Source organism: Stegastes partitus, unplaced genomic scaffold, assembly GCF_000690725.1.
Source record: "Stegastes partitus isolate 25-593 unplaced genomic scaffold, Stegastes_partitus-1.0.2 Scaffold790, whole genome shotgun sequence".
Taxonomy (NCBI): Eukaryota; Metazoa; Chordata; class Actinopteri; family Pomacentridae; genus Stegastes; species Stegastes partitus.
In genome coordinates, this window is record NW_007578521.1 from 16,300 (window position 1) to 31,116 (window position 14,817).

Genomic DNA, 14,817 nt, shown 5'->3' on the forward strand with positions numbered 1-14,817 from the left:
ATGGTTTATTAGATGTTAGTGTTAACAGCTCATAGCAGTCACTTGGAAGCTATATCGGCCTTGGATGATGATGACAGCACATCCTCCATCATGATGCATAATATAGAACTTTCCCATATGTCTGTGTGGAGGCCACTAGGGTCTGCTGTCTTTCTGCTCTCCTGGTTGGTCCTTCATTCTTTTAGAGAACATTTTGTCTGAAAAATATAGAGGAAACCTTCAAAAATGTGACTCATGAACAACTTTCTACATAAATACAATTATCTCTGATTATTTTTACTGCATATTATTATTAGTCATCTCCTGATTTTACTCCACTTTTCTGTCTTAGTTTCTAATTCAAGTACTCAAATCTAATGTAGTCAAAGTAGTTTTGTACAATCTAAGCAATATTCAAAAGTTTGACAGTTGAATGTGATTAATACAAAGTCTTAATTTCTATATTTGATTAAAAAACATTTGCAATAGTCAAATGTCAACAAATGTGTACTGGCTTTTACATACCAGATTAAACATGATTTGAACACCAAATAAGTTTCCAAATGATTAACAAACATTACAAGAATATTCATTTTATTTAATACATAAAATATAGTGTGACGTGATTGGTAAAGACTCATTATATCAGCATGGGAAACCTAACACCTAATGGATAGATCACTGACCATTTAGAATCAGTGTAGAGCATGTTATGATAACACAGTTTTTGCTCATTGTAATGTGTCATTTTCTGCTTCTTCCTCTGTTAATCTTGTTTGCACTTCAATGGCTTACACAACTGATGTGACCAATTAATGCCTGAGAGTGGAAGCTCTGAATTTCCACAGTTGCTTGGTTGTGTTTTGGCCTGAAGTTCATGTTTTGGATTGCTTACTAAAACTGAAGTCTTGATAGGAATATCAGTATTGAGCCAACCTGCTGAATATGTTGAAGTTTTGAAAAGTGATCAACTTCATTTTCGCATTTCATTTATTTCTCTATTAGAGTTCTATAGAAGAACACATTTCCCATTTAGCGCCACATGGAATTATTCTGCATATCTGAGGAGAAACAAACATTGCTCTATACGTATCAACTGACTAATAGAGTTTAATAAGCTGTACAAGACTTCCAGACTTCATTCTGCTTTGAAATGTTGTAGTTTTATTTGATCTAATATTGCCTGCTATTATGTCAAATATTTCTAAGGTAAACTGAGAAGTATCTGCTGTATATATGCATATGGATAAAGCCTGTTTACTTGACTTTGCTTTTCACTTTTACTACGACTGCCTTTGAGCCCATTTGGTCAATATATTTAGTCAGTGCACCTTTGAAGCACAACAGATAACAAGGAAAGGAAAGCTTTGATTTGACATCATCTTCAGACCAAACTATTTTAGTTTCAACTTGATTGTCAATAAGAAATTAAAAAAAGAAAACACAATCAAAGGCAAGGTAAGCTAAACCTTATTTATACGGTGGTAAGGAAGAAAAGACAGAGGAAAAGAGAGGAGAGAAACATTATAATAAGAAGAGTAGTGATAATAATGTTATCAGTAATAGGGTGATGATTCCTTCTTTTCTGCATTTCTGTGTTCCTGGCATGGCCAATTTTAGTTTGTAAAACTTGAGAACACCAGGCTGCAAAGGGTATGTCAAGAAAAGGGGTGCAGAATTTCATGAAATGAACACATCTCCAACTCGTCAGCACCTGGCAGGATCCATAACACTTTTGGCTTGTGTTGCAGCCAGTGGCCCAAGGAGCATCTAACTGACAGAAGGAAGAACGGACTTAATGTAGCGGCCTGAGGAGCAAAACAACAGGCACATTTCAAAGTAACACACAGAGAATCCAGAGACCCTTCCTCACAGCTGTAAATCTGGTAGAAGACCATTTCAGAAGACAGCTAACCTAAAACACTCACCCAGATGGAACATCTGCATATCATATGTTTACTGCAGAATGACCACTGACAACCTTCCTGGAGACAACAGGATGTCTCCTACCTCCCCAGAACCTGACAATAGCCATAAAGTGTCATTCCGTTCTATTCTTCACTGTGACCTTTTGACCTTATTCTCCTCTTAACACCCAGAACTTTCTACACAAGAAGTAACTGAACAGTTTTAAATTTTCGCTCCATTAAATACCAGCACATTCTGTAAGTAAACATCACACAAAACAAAGCAAAATTGCTGAAGATGAAAAGAAGATTCACAGTAAAAGAAATTTAGCAACTCTTTGCAGACTACTGTACATACATGATCAAACAAGTACAGATTGAACAAAAAGGTTCTGGGATTGAACCTGTTTGTCAGCTGCAGCTTTCTGTGTTGAGTTTGCATGCATGCATACATGGGTTTTCATAATCCAAAGACAAAAATATCAGATTAACTGGCAATTCTAAATTTGTCATAGGTATGACTGTGCATGCTTGTTTGTTTCTCTGTGTCAGAGAGACAGACAAGCACGCTCACATTCACACCTTCAGACAATTTAGACTCACCAATCAACCTCATGTCTTTGGATTATGGGAGGAAGCCGGAGAACCCAAAGAGAACCCATGCTGCACAGGGAGAACATGCAAACTCCACACAAAAACCCCAGGCCGAGATGTGAACCAGGGATGTTCCAGCTGTGAGTAAGGCCACGTGCTAACTACTGCCCGGATCAAACGTATAAATGTATTTTATTTCAAGAAGGTAAAGATCTTTTTTTCCCCCATCATTTACATAACAAACTGTTTAAAGCTGTGTAGCTGAACTATACATACACACGTGGACAAAATTGTTGGTACCCCTCGGTTAATGAAAGAAAAACCCACAATGGTCACAGAAATAACTTGAATCTGACAAAAGTAAAAATAAATAAAACTTCTATGAAAATTAAGCACTGAAAATCAGACATTGCTTTTGAACCGTGGTTTAACAGAATTATTAAAAACATAAATTCATGAAACAGGCCTGGACAAAAATGATGTGCACAAAAAGCTGATTTCTCTCAAATATTGTTCACAAATGTATCTAAATCTGTGTTAGTGAGCACTTCTCCTTTGCCAACATAATCTATCCACCTCACATATGTGGCGTATCATGATGCTGATTAGACAGTATGGTTATTGCTGCCTTAGGCCTTAGGCTGGTCACAATAAAAGGCCACAGTGAATGTGAAGTTTTACTGTATTGGGGGGTCAGAAAACCAGTCAGTATCTGGTGTGAGCACCATTTGCTTCATGTAGTGCAACAAATCTCCTTCGCATGGAGTTGAAGGTTGTTGATTGTGGCCTGTGGAATGTTGCTCCACTCCTCTTCAATGGCTGTGCAAAGTTGCTGTATAATGACAGGAACTGAAACATGCTGTCTTATACGCCAATCCAGAGAAATAGGCCTTTTGTGTACAGAGGAAAAGTCTCAAGATTGTTGGTGCAACTGTGTTATTTGTACACATTTTGTTTAAAATTAAGTGTCACTATCACTGAGAAAAATCAAATTTGAAATCAAATCTAGACTTAAAATATAAACCGCCATTAAATCAGAAGCTATATGACAACTTTTATTCTGCTCGGCACTTCTGATGGAACCTCAATCAGTCAGTCACAGGAGCTATTTTACCTTTAACTGGTCATGAAAATGACCTCATGAGTTTTTAAATTGGCTGGAGGTGCAACATGCTTACACAGGTCCAATGTAATCTACTTTCCTGGATCCTCCCTGTCCGTCTCTCTGTTCACGACCTCACCAGCTGGGTTACGCTCCAGACTATATATTTTTCCTTTTAAATGAAAGTGGGACACAAAGATGCAGATACTGAAATAATCATCCACTGCATATAGAGGCCTATTCATGGATAAACGAGCAGAACAATCTTTTTCCTCGTGTATTTTTTCCCGATCATTTAACTGCGATCAGAATTGAAACTAGAGTCTACAAGCTTTTATTGTGAAAGCCCGAGCGCTGTGATTCCTCCTTGCTGCTGTGTGGACCTGTCCTCTTTGACTCAGCTGGATCATCAGGTGGCCTTTCATCCGTTGTGCTCATAGTGTGATCAGACTGATCCCAGAGCAGCAGCCTCAGCACCGCGGTCAGCTCCAGCCTCCGCCTCCAGCAGCAGCAGCAGCAGCAGCAGCAGCGTCGCTCCTGTTGTCTGTGCGACCCCTCCCCCTTTATATGTGCTCTTATCATAAATCCCTCCTATGTGCTGTTGACTGGCAGAGTGGAAAGGCTTGTAAGTCACGCAGCCAACTAGTCTCTACAACACTTTCATTTTTCTTGCTGAGATTGACGGCAGTTGTTTTTTCTTGAGAAGCAACAGTGTGCGCGGCTCATCGCTCAGCTGTCCGTCTCCATAGCGCCGCTGCTCCGATCTGTCTCCCTGCGGCTGACGCTGCTCTGCACCTTTTTTCTACTTTTACAGTTTTACCTTTGCACCCGGTAGAGTCTCCATCCAAACCCGAGCAACATGTTGGATCCGTCTTCCAGCGAGGAGGAAGGAGATGAGATACTGGAGGTGGAGCGTAAAGAGGTGGCGGCCCCGAAGAGCCTCGGAGGAGCCCGACTGTCACCGAGCCGAGCCGCCGATGGCCACGGAGGTGTCCAGCCCCGGGGCCGCGGGAGCGGCGGCGGCGGCGGCGGCCGACCCTCCAGCCCAAGCCCGTCGGTGGGCAGTGACAAGGAGAAGGAGGACCTGGAGAAGATGCAGAGGGAGGAGGAGGAGAGGAAAAAGAGACTCCAGCTGTATGTGTTTGTGATGCGCTGCATTGCCTATCCGTTCAACGCCAAACAGCCCACTGACATGGCCAGGAGGCAGCAGAAGGTAAGACCAGAGTGAAAAGCGAGAAAAAAAACCCAGACTTAACCTCAAAGATATGTTTTAAACACACGTTTCGCTCCGAGCAGATGTCTGCCACACACACACAACTGTTGCTTCAGCCGCACCATGTCGCTGGTTGTCTTTTGGTCGAACGTTCAGAGAACAAAAATATTCCACACTTTAGTCAAGCTCGCAGTCTGACATGAAACCCCTCATATCACATTTCCACCACAAGATGATCCGAAGGTAGTTGATGCTGTGATGGAGGAAGTGGTGACAGTTTGCACAACCTCACTGCATTACAGTCAACCAGAGGCACTAACTCCATAGGATCAGATGTTGACTCCATATCTCTTTTTGATTTTTTTTAAAAATTGTCCTTCTTTCCCACGTCCTGGAATTAGGATGACAAAGCTTAGTTGTATCAGAAAACTGTTCAACAAGTTCCAGAAGCAATGAAACCGTACTAAACTAAAGAATGGCACATAGACAACGAAAGGAGAAGCTAAAGGATAAAGGGAGAGACATTTATGTTGTTACCACCCATTGTAGTAGCTCTTCCATATGTGAATGGCCTCTGGGCAGAGCAGAATCATTGTTCCCTCCTCCTTCTGCTCTCCAGCAACACTCCCTTTAGAACAAGCCATTGCACAGGAGAAAGAGCTGCCTCACCATGACATCTTCATTCTGCAAAAATATTCTTTAAGGATTAGAGAAGCTTCAATGGGCCATTTGTGAAGTCATGAAGTCATGTCACTTTATTTGTGAGCAATCCGTGTTGCTGTGGGGGTGGGGGGAGACAGACCCCTAGTGTTGTGTGCTGGTGTTGCAGGCCTTTAGGAACAGCAAGGTGTTTGTATAATATGCAGTCCCCACACACTCAAAGCAAAAGTGATTTTTGGTGTTTCAAATAATCACATGGGGGGTATGATGTCATAGTGTGGAAGGAGATGCAAAAATTGCAGATATTGTTGGATACTACAACTCAAATGTCAGAGGAGTGTGAGGACGGGCCTTGTGAATAAGCATCTGACACATTTTTCAGTTAAATCAAGCTGACAAATCTTTACATTGTCAAAATTTACAGACACTTAGTGGTCTGTCCTTCATAATCATTCAGTGATAGTATGACTTTAAGCACACACCTGTGGACAGCTGTGGCTCAGGTAGCACAGTGGGTTGTCCACTGATTGCAATTCGATCCCTGACCCCTCCATCCTTGGCCAAGACACTGAACCCCAAGTTGCTCCCGATGGCAGGCAGCACCTTGCATGGTCGCTCTGTCACATTGTAAAATGCTTTGAGTAGCTCCAAGGTAGAGAAGTGTAAGCAGCTGAAGTTCTCAAACAAGTTTTGACAGGTATGTACTCAGACTAAATGCAGCTTTAATAGTAACCTAGTTTACTGAAAACGACAAATAATGACAATCACTTTATGTCATTGTTTGGCCATGAACACGTCTCCTGAATTCTGCACATATGAGGACATATTCTTATGATACGTTGCAGTCTACAGGAGAAATGCTTCAAGAAAACGTCAATCACCATGCTGTGTTAATGGCACTCTCTTGTTCACTTATTCACTACTACCTAAACTTTGTAATAGACACACAATAGTTCTTTGAAAAGTGAAAATTAAACTGAGCAATAGCAGTCAAGTGTTCCATTGATATCAGAAAAATCTGAAAGTGAAGTTACCTGTTTGTGCCTGCTAACGCTGGAACCTGATGATTAGTCAGTTGCCAGATCCAACCACTAACGATATCTGCTTTATACTATGAGCTGGAGTTGATCCCAGCTGGCATAGGGCGAAAGGCAGGGTACGGCCTGGACAGGTCACCAGTCCATCACAGGGCCAACACAAGGAGACACACAGTCATGCACATGTCATACCTATGGCCAACTTAGAATCACCAGCTAACTTACCAGGCATGTCTTTGCACTGTGGGAGGAAGCTGGAGTATCTGGAGGAAACGTGAAAAGTTTTGGTCAAAGAGTTGGCCAAAATTTGTTGCTGTGTATCCTCTTCATCTTCAGTGTTTTTGTAGACGGTGTGATGTTTGCTTCCAGAATTCTTCCCTTTACTAGTAAAATGTAGCCACTGGCTACAAGCCAAAAGCATTATGAATCCACCCCTGGTGCTTAGGAGTTGGAGATGTGTTCTTTTTATAAAACTCTGCACCCATTTTTGTCGTCCAAAAGTTATACTTTAACTGAATCAGTCCACAGGACTTGCTTTCAAAATGAATCAGACTTGTTAAGATGTACACTTGCACACGTCTGACACAGACTTTGACAGAAAATGTTTTCTTCTGATGACTCTTCTATGAAAGTCATAGTTGTGAAGATGTCTCAACACAGAAGAACAATGAAGTGCCACTGTCAAGTCTGCACAATCTGTCTGAAGGCCTTTTGCAGTCAAACATGAGTTTTGATTTGCCTGTTTAGCAATACTCAACACAGTTCTTTGTAACATTTTTCAAACATTCATGTTAACTCATGATGTGAACGAGCCACAGCCTGAACAAGCCAATTATGGTCTGAGACTGTTGGGAGGGAGATCCTAGTGTGTGGGAAATGGACCCAGAATGCGTAGAGGGGGAAAGGTTACAATAATAAAGGGAACTTTATTCGGGAAAGGAGCAAGGACACCAAAGAAGCAGGAGAGGGAAGTGCAGGCACACGCTGGTCTTCATGAAGGAGTTGAGAGGTTATCCAGAGACTCCGTTGGAGTGCTCCAGTGAGGAGGAATCCATGCTCTGGGGAGAAGGTGCTCGTGACGCATGAATCCAATGTGGGGGAACCGTAGGGCTGCTGCTGGTGGCTGACTTGTGAAGGCTGGACTGGGGGAGACGTCAGGCTGAGAAGGCTCTGAAGGAGATGACAAGAAGGTTGTGTTAGCACAAGATAAATGAACAAACACAGCACGAGAACCCGAGATAACGATCGTGGCCGATGTACCGCTCAGGGGAGAGTTAATCATCTAGCGCTGAACCATGGGGAGAAGCTGCCTTAAGAGCAGCGCTGATTGTGATGAGGGACAGGTACGGTGGATAACGAGCGAGCCCCCCTCAGCCATGGCGCCGCCAAGCCTGAAAACATAAAGCACACCACAGAGCAGCCAAACACACACAGAACATACAACCAACCACGCACCAAGACAGACAACCAAGCACACTCACATTCACACCTACGGACAATTTAGAATCACCAATTAACCTTGACTGTGTGGGAGGAAGCCGGAGAACCCGGAGAGAACCCATGCTGCACGGGGAGAACATGCAAACTCCACGCAGAAAGACTCCGGTGCCCCCACCGGGACACAAACCGGCAACCTTCTTGCTGCGAGGCAACAGTGCTACCAACTGCGCCACCTTGCAGCCCACACAGGAAGTCATTGAACAAAATAAAGGTTCAAAACCTTGAACCCCAACAGAGACCTTTGTAAAAGTCTCTAAGAGCTCAAATCTCCTTGGGTGCCCACACTTTTGCATGGTGCTCATTTCTTTTGTTTCATTCTACAATGGCATCAGAAATAAATAAAAAAAATGTTGCTTATGCTGAAGAACTTAATGCCTTTTGGAGACAGTCCATGCTCACTCAACTATTTACCACAAGTGGCAAAACATTTACATGCTGCTGTATTCAAAGATGTACTTACTGGTTGGTTTGTACAATAAATTAGTGATGCACAATATTAAAATTTCTGGCCGATACCCATATTAAGATTTCTGATATCGCCGATAACCGATACTACCAATGTCAATATTTAATTTTTGTTCACACCAAAAAATGAGTATAAGTAAGCACTGTGAGAACATGAAAACTATTCAGAAGAAGCCCATACCAAATTAGACCGCATAATCTTCTTCATGATGTAACAAAAGTAAAACATATTTAAATATATTTTAACATATATAACGTTCAAGACCAAGACCATATAAGTAAAAACATCTGTGAAATAGCAGCAATATCAAATGTAGAGATGAAGGCGCTAATGTTAGACAATTTCACATGGGCTAAATTTGTTCATCGGACCGATACCGATATACAGGAAAAAACACTCATATCAGCCGATACCGATATGGTCACCGATATATCGTGCATCCCTACAACAAATATAATCCAACATGAAAATGTGGCATTCTCATTCACCACAGAATTCATGAACAAACTTAACAAGAGCACTTGTTTGCATAATGATTCATTATCTCTGTCAGCATGTAATGAAACTGTGCTTTCTAAAGCTTAAAATAATACAGCCAAGATAATGGAATATTCTTCCTGCATCTACACCACGGCACACAACAAAAAGCTTGTTCAGTGACTGAGGTGCTTCCATAAATCCCACAAACTGAGATGTCAGCTTGACTCGTGACTCTAACATTCATGAGAACAACAGGCAGCAGACATTAAAATAGACACCAGTGTTCTTTTTTTGTGAATTACACAATTGTTGATGCTTTTGCAATATTGTAAAGTGATATTTATGCCAATAAAGCACAGTGTTCCTCTAGGATTTTTTTTTCAGCAGCGGGGGCAGGCTCTCCGGGGAGCCGTGGCGGCGTAAACAAATGACACTTGACTGCAGATTTTATTTTTACAACCCAGTTATTGAATGGCCAGTTAAAAGTGACTTTTTAAAGGCTGAATGTAAATATATATATATACATATATATAAGTTGTTGTTTTAAAATCATGTCTGCTGGTGCTCAGCAGCACACATGATGAAAGCTGATCCCCTGCAGCCTGTTCCTCTAGTCAGTCTTCACCTACAAATACAAACAATAATGAGATTGTTTCTCTCATTGTCCTACACATTTTACAAAGGTTTCTAGTTTGTATCTGATGATATATTATTACACTATTTATTACCAGACCATCATCATTTATGAGTCAGTAAAAGGCTAATGATGTGTGGCTAGTGCCATCTTCAGCAGGTGTCTTTCTCTTCTTAGAGAAATATTTGAACCAGCTCATCTGAAGATGCAGTCGGCGGTTCCATCATGGCGTGTAGCTATTAGCTTCATGCTATCAGTAAGTTTACTCACGTTAGCGACACTGAGTTGGCCTCGGGCCCAATTAACGTGAGCTACCGATATGTTATGTAACAATAGTGGGCCATCAATGTTTGGTGAAAGTCTATTTAACTTGTAAAATCTACTCTGAGTTACATTAAGCTAATAAGTCTAGCTTTTCTCTGGTAAGTCGCTGCACTATTCTCCAAGACGACCCTCCTCTGACTCGACCCCTTTTCCACCAAGAAGAACCAGGTGCTAGTTCCATGCTGGTTCCAGTTCTAGTGCTTAGTTAGTTCAAATCTGGCCCCTCCAAAGAACTGGTTGCTTTTCCATCGGCCAGGAGCCAAGTTAGAGTCAGACCATACGTCACTGCATACGTAGCTGTTTACTGAACAACGCTCGGTGTCCACACAGGACTCCAGACTGACATTTTTTTTTTTTTACTGGTGCGACTAACTTTCTCATTTGGTTACACTTCCCACCTTGTCACAGGCAAAACATATGACCGGCTGAACATTTTCTTAAAAGAAAGAATAAGCGAGCGTGCTGGCCTGTCTGGAATTGTTTTTTACTTGTTCATCTCATAAGATAAGACAAGATAATTCTTTATTGAGCCCCACAGGGAGAATTTAGGATTTTACTATATTTTTCATACTTCTTCTGAACAGTTTTCAAATATGTTTGTCTGAGCTCTAATACTAGAACTTGGCATTGTGTAGCATGAAGTACATTTACAGTGTTGCGTGCAGAGCAGTTAGCTAGCTGGCTCCAGCTGCTGTGAGTGGAGAGAGAGGCAGGGACGACATAGATCTGTGCAGTGTAGGACGTCTAAGTGTGTCTAAGCCATTTAAAGGTAGGAAAGGTTCATTTTCTTAGAAAAAAAAAGACCTTATAAATATGTTGCTTTCGTACTTTTAAGACATGTATTTGTTTCTGTTCATCTGCCGGCATCTGAACACGGCTAACGAAGGTCGTAGTTTAGCGTGAAAATGACCCAAGGGACGCTAAGCTAAATACTAGCATTGGTACAGTCGTCCTCAAATGTATTCATCCCCTTCCATTAAAGAAAAGGCAAAATTCACAATAGTCACTCAAATACCTACAAACTGAAAAAAGTAAGAATATATATATTTTTTAAAAAAGCTAAATTATAATTTAGTGAAATAAGACATTGTTTTTGAATTGTGGTTGAAAAGAATAAAACAAACAAACAAACAAACAAACAAAAAACTGTCCTGGACAAATTGGAGCAATTTGCTGATGAGCAGTGGTCCAAAATACCTGCCAACAGGTGCAGAAGTCTGACTGAGAGAAAACACTTGATGGCAGTGATTGATCAAAGAGTTAATATTAATTCACAGGTCCCATCATGCTTGCTTGTGTGTGTGTTTTAAAAAATAATTATATATATATATATATATATTTCTGTTGAACCACAATTCAAAGCAATGTTGTGATTTTCATTGTGACAGTTGTTTTTTCCTTCTTTAATGGGAGGGTATGAATAAATCTGAGGATGACTGTATATATATCTATTTGACCCAGCAGCTCAAGATCAAGATCAAGACTGCCTTTCAATGCCATTGGACAGAATATACAACAACATTGTGTATACTCCTCTTGTAAAGTGCTTAAAAGAGACACACACACACACATTACAACCAGTCATGCGTTCACCCACAAACACAACTGCACACACATACCTGCACATTAATAAATAAAGCATAAGGAGTCAAAAGTACAAAACAGACTGTACATTAAAAAAACAAAAAAAAACATGATAGATGTTGGTGGACTTTAAAGTCCATTCAGGGTGCATGTTTCTGTGGGGAAGAAGCTGCATTTAAGTCCGTTAGTCCGGGTTATGAGTGATCTATATCACCTTCCAAAGGGCATAAGGTTGACCAGTCGGTGGTCTGGATGGTTACAATCTGTGATAATGGCTAAGGCTCTGATGAAGTAGCGTGCATGGCGATCTGTTCAAGAGATAGGAGGGAGCAGCAGATGATTCTTTGTGCAGTGTTCTGCAGAGTCTTCTTGTCTGCTGCAGAGCACACAGTCATGCCGTATACCAAGACATTTCTATGGAAGAACAGTAAAAGGTCACCAGTACTTGTTTATAGCTCATTTCTAAACTTCTAAAAATGTCATATGAGAATTTCTCATAATAAGTCCATGAGAGAAGAAAAATGCATCATTGTTTATGTGACAAAGACGCACGTGTTTCAGATATATCATCATAGAAAATTAAGAATTACAGCAGTCACTGGAAGCTCAAGACTGCCATGATATACATGGACTTTATAAGAGTATGTAAATATTTGATCACAATTGTATATCTATTAATATCAATGATCACTTAGGTCAGGATAAGAAAATTCAACACATGAAAGATTATTCACACTGAAAGTGCAGTTCACTGATGACAGTTTCAAAAAACAGGAATGGTTTTATATGGAAACATTGTAGTTTACAGTATTTGAACAAGTCGTGGGTGAACTTATGTGCTGGAGCTGCGGTGAGTGGCAGATGGGTGAATGGAGAAAGAAGCAGGGACTTCATAGATCTGCACATTTTAAATGAAGCTAAAGTGTAGAGTTACAGTGAAGTCATTTTAAGACAGTAAGGATTTGATTTCCACCATCCTTGATGCTTTGGCAATATTGCCACCTGTCTATAAATCCATGTGAATTTGTAAATGTAACTGGATTATTTTCATGGAAAATATTCTAAATATGAACTTGGATACAGTGAGTTGAGTTTCTCGGGGTTTCATGAATGACTAGTAGACAGACTTATAATAATCCACAAACTTGTTTGATGACACTTACTTAGAGTCTGTGGGCAATTCCAGAATCCTTAAGATTCTAAATGTAAGTGTCTGGTAAAAAAAAAAAAAAAAAAAAATCCTGTCTGGTAAAATGATTGGAAATCAGTTTGGTTTAAAGTTAGTTTCTTGGGTACTGAAAGTTTTCATGCTAATGTTTGGCGTCACTACACAAAAGTCAAAAACAGATGTGAGCAATGAATTTCATGACTTTCACAGTGTGAGGTGCTTGGTTAAGTTTAAATTACACATATAAGTGTTTTGGTGTGTTTTTAAAGGAAAAAAATACATGTGATGAAAATATTGACTGTATCAAGTTATAGGAAGTAGAGGAGCAGATTGAGCTGTAATTGATAGCCCACCGCTTTGCACTTGAACACATACAGCAATAGGTACTAAAATAAATACAAGTGTTTTGTTGTGGTGTTGTAGCACAGTGTGAATAAATGTACACTGACAGTAAACATTTAGCTTAAATACTGCAGTGAAACAAACCCAGGATCAATTTCCTGAATATCTCACGCAGACGGCAGTGAGAGCACCTCTGCAATGCTCACTAGAAGGTCTTGTCCTTTTCTGTCTATGTCAACATGTTATTTTGATGTTGTCATGTTACACAATGATACACAATGTATCACTGCTCCCATGAGAATGTCCTCCACACACGGGAGGGTGTGCTGAAAAACATTGTGGTTTCATGTGCAGATAGGTCCTTCACCTCACCACCCTCATGCATCAGGTGTGGAGTGGTGCATGGACTTACTGTGCTTGTTTATTGACAAGCATGTTTGTTGACTTTGCTCACTTGAAATTTAGTCTCCTAAAAATAGCAAAAAGGGTGAATTCAATGTTTTTCTTTTATTTGACCTTTATTTTACCAGATAAAAATGTTTGAGAACCAGTTCTCAGTTGCAAACATGACCTGGCCAAGAGGCGCCAGCAGCAACAAACACACATGTAAGTTACAGACACAAATAGACACATAAACATAACGTAGAACAAAATTAAACAAGAAGCATGGGGGCATATGACATAATTTAACCTCCAACAAACAGGTAGTTATACATGTAAAAAGCAGGAAAATAGACTTAAAGCCTAAAAATATACAGTAGTCGTGTATAACATAAGTAAATGGTTAGGAGGGGTGTCAGAAAAGTTCCAGGACTGGTGTCACAGAAGATATATTTCAAACCCAAACTACGAACTAGGAGTTTTCCCCTTCAGACGATCAACCAGCACGTCTATGCCGCCGCTATAGCTCAATTGGTTGAGCTGGTGACCCATGTACAGGGGCTGTAGTCCCCGACACAGTGGTCGTGGGTTCAGATCCAGCCCATGGCCATTTGCTGCAGGTCCTTCCCCCATTCTTCTCCCCACTTTCCAGTCTCTCTCTCTACTGTCCTGTCAAATAAAGGCAAAAAAGGCCAAAAAATAACTGAAAAAAAGAAAGAAAAAACAGCACGTCTATAAAGAGATCCTGTGGCGTTTGCTTCATTCAGTGCGTGAGAAGAGGCAGGAGTTGTGGCAGGACAAGTCGTAGCTGCTTCACAATGACAACGTGCCTGTTCACAATGCCCTGAGCATCCGGTGCTGGCTGAGAAGAACATTGTCGTGCTGGAGCAACCTCCCTACTCACCCGACCTGGCTCCGTGTGAGCCATGAGAAGGCTGGTTAAGTGTGTTAGACTCAGGGGGATTACTTTGAAGGGGAAAACTTGTAGTTTGGATTTGAACTAAATCTTTTCTGACACCAGTCCTGGAAATTTTCTGACACAACTTGTAGTAAGGGCATTTTATGAGATTTTTCACAAATCTGCCAACTAAATCGTTACCAAACAACTTCTTCACCAACATGTTTGTAAAGGTGTAATAACATGCCTTAATATGTTGAAGTTCAACTCCTGTGGGAAACCCTGAAAAAAACCTGCTCAAGTTAGGGTACCGATAAATGATTGACAAAAAATCGATTTTACAATTTCTGTGATTAATATTTAAAAAAAAAAACAACAATATTATCAGACCTGGTGAAACTCAAAGATGAACTTAAAACACTGTCTGAATCAGTGCAGTGTTTGTAAAAATGACATTTCTTCTAAACTGGTATCTTCACCTGCTGACTGTGAAAAAACATGAAATCAGCTGTTGGTAAATGTCTGAACTAATCATTAACAAATGAAAT

The 14,817-nt window shown here is 40.6% G+C and overlaps 1 protein-coding gene across 1 annotated transcript in view; it reads left to right on the forward strand.

Annotated features, from left to right (window-relative positions):
• The first annotated feature begins 4,441 nt into the window (after positions 1 to 4,441).
• cadpsa (Ca2+-dependent activator protein for secretion a) overlaps positions 4,442 to 14,817 on the forward strand; it is a 222,662-nt gene continuing 212,286 nt past the window's right edge. Inside the window, exon 1 of the mRNA XM_008292176.1 lies at positions 4,442 to 4,795. Within this exon, the coding sequence (XP_008290398.1) occupies positions 4,442 to 4,795 (354 nt within the window). The remainder of the gene's footprint in view (positions 4,796 to 14,817) is intronic.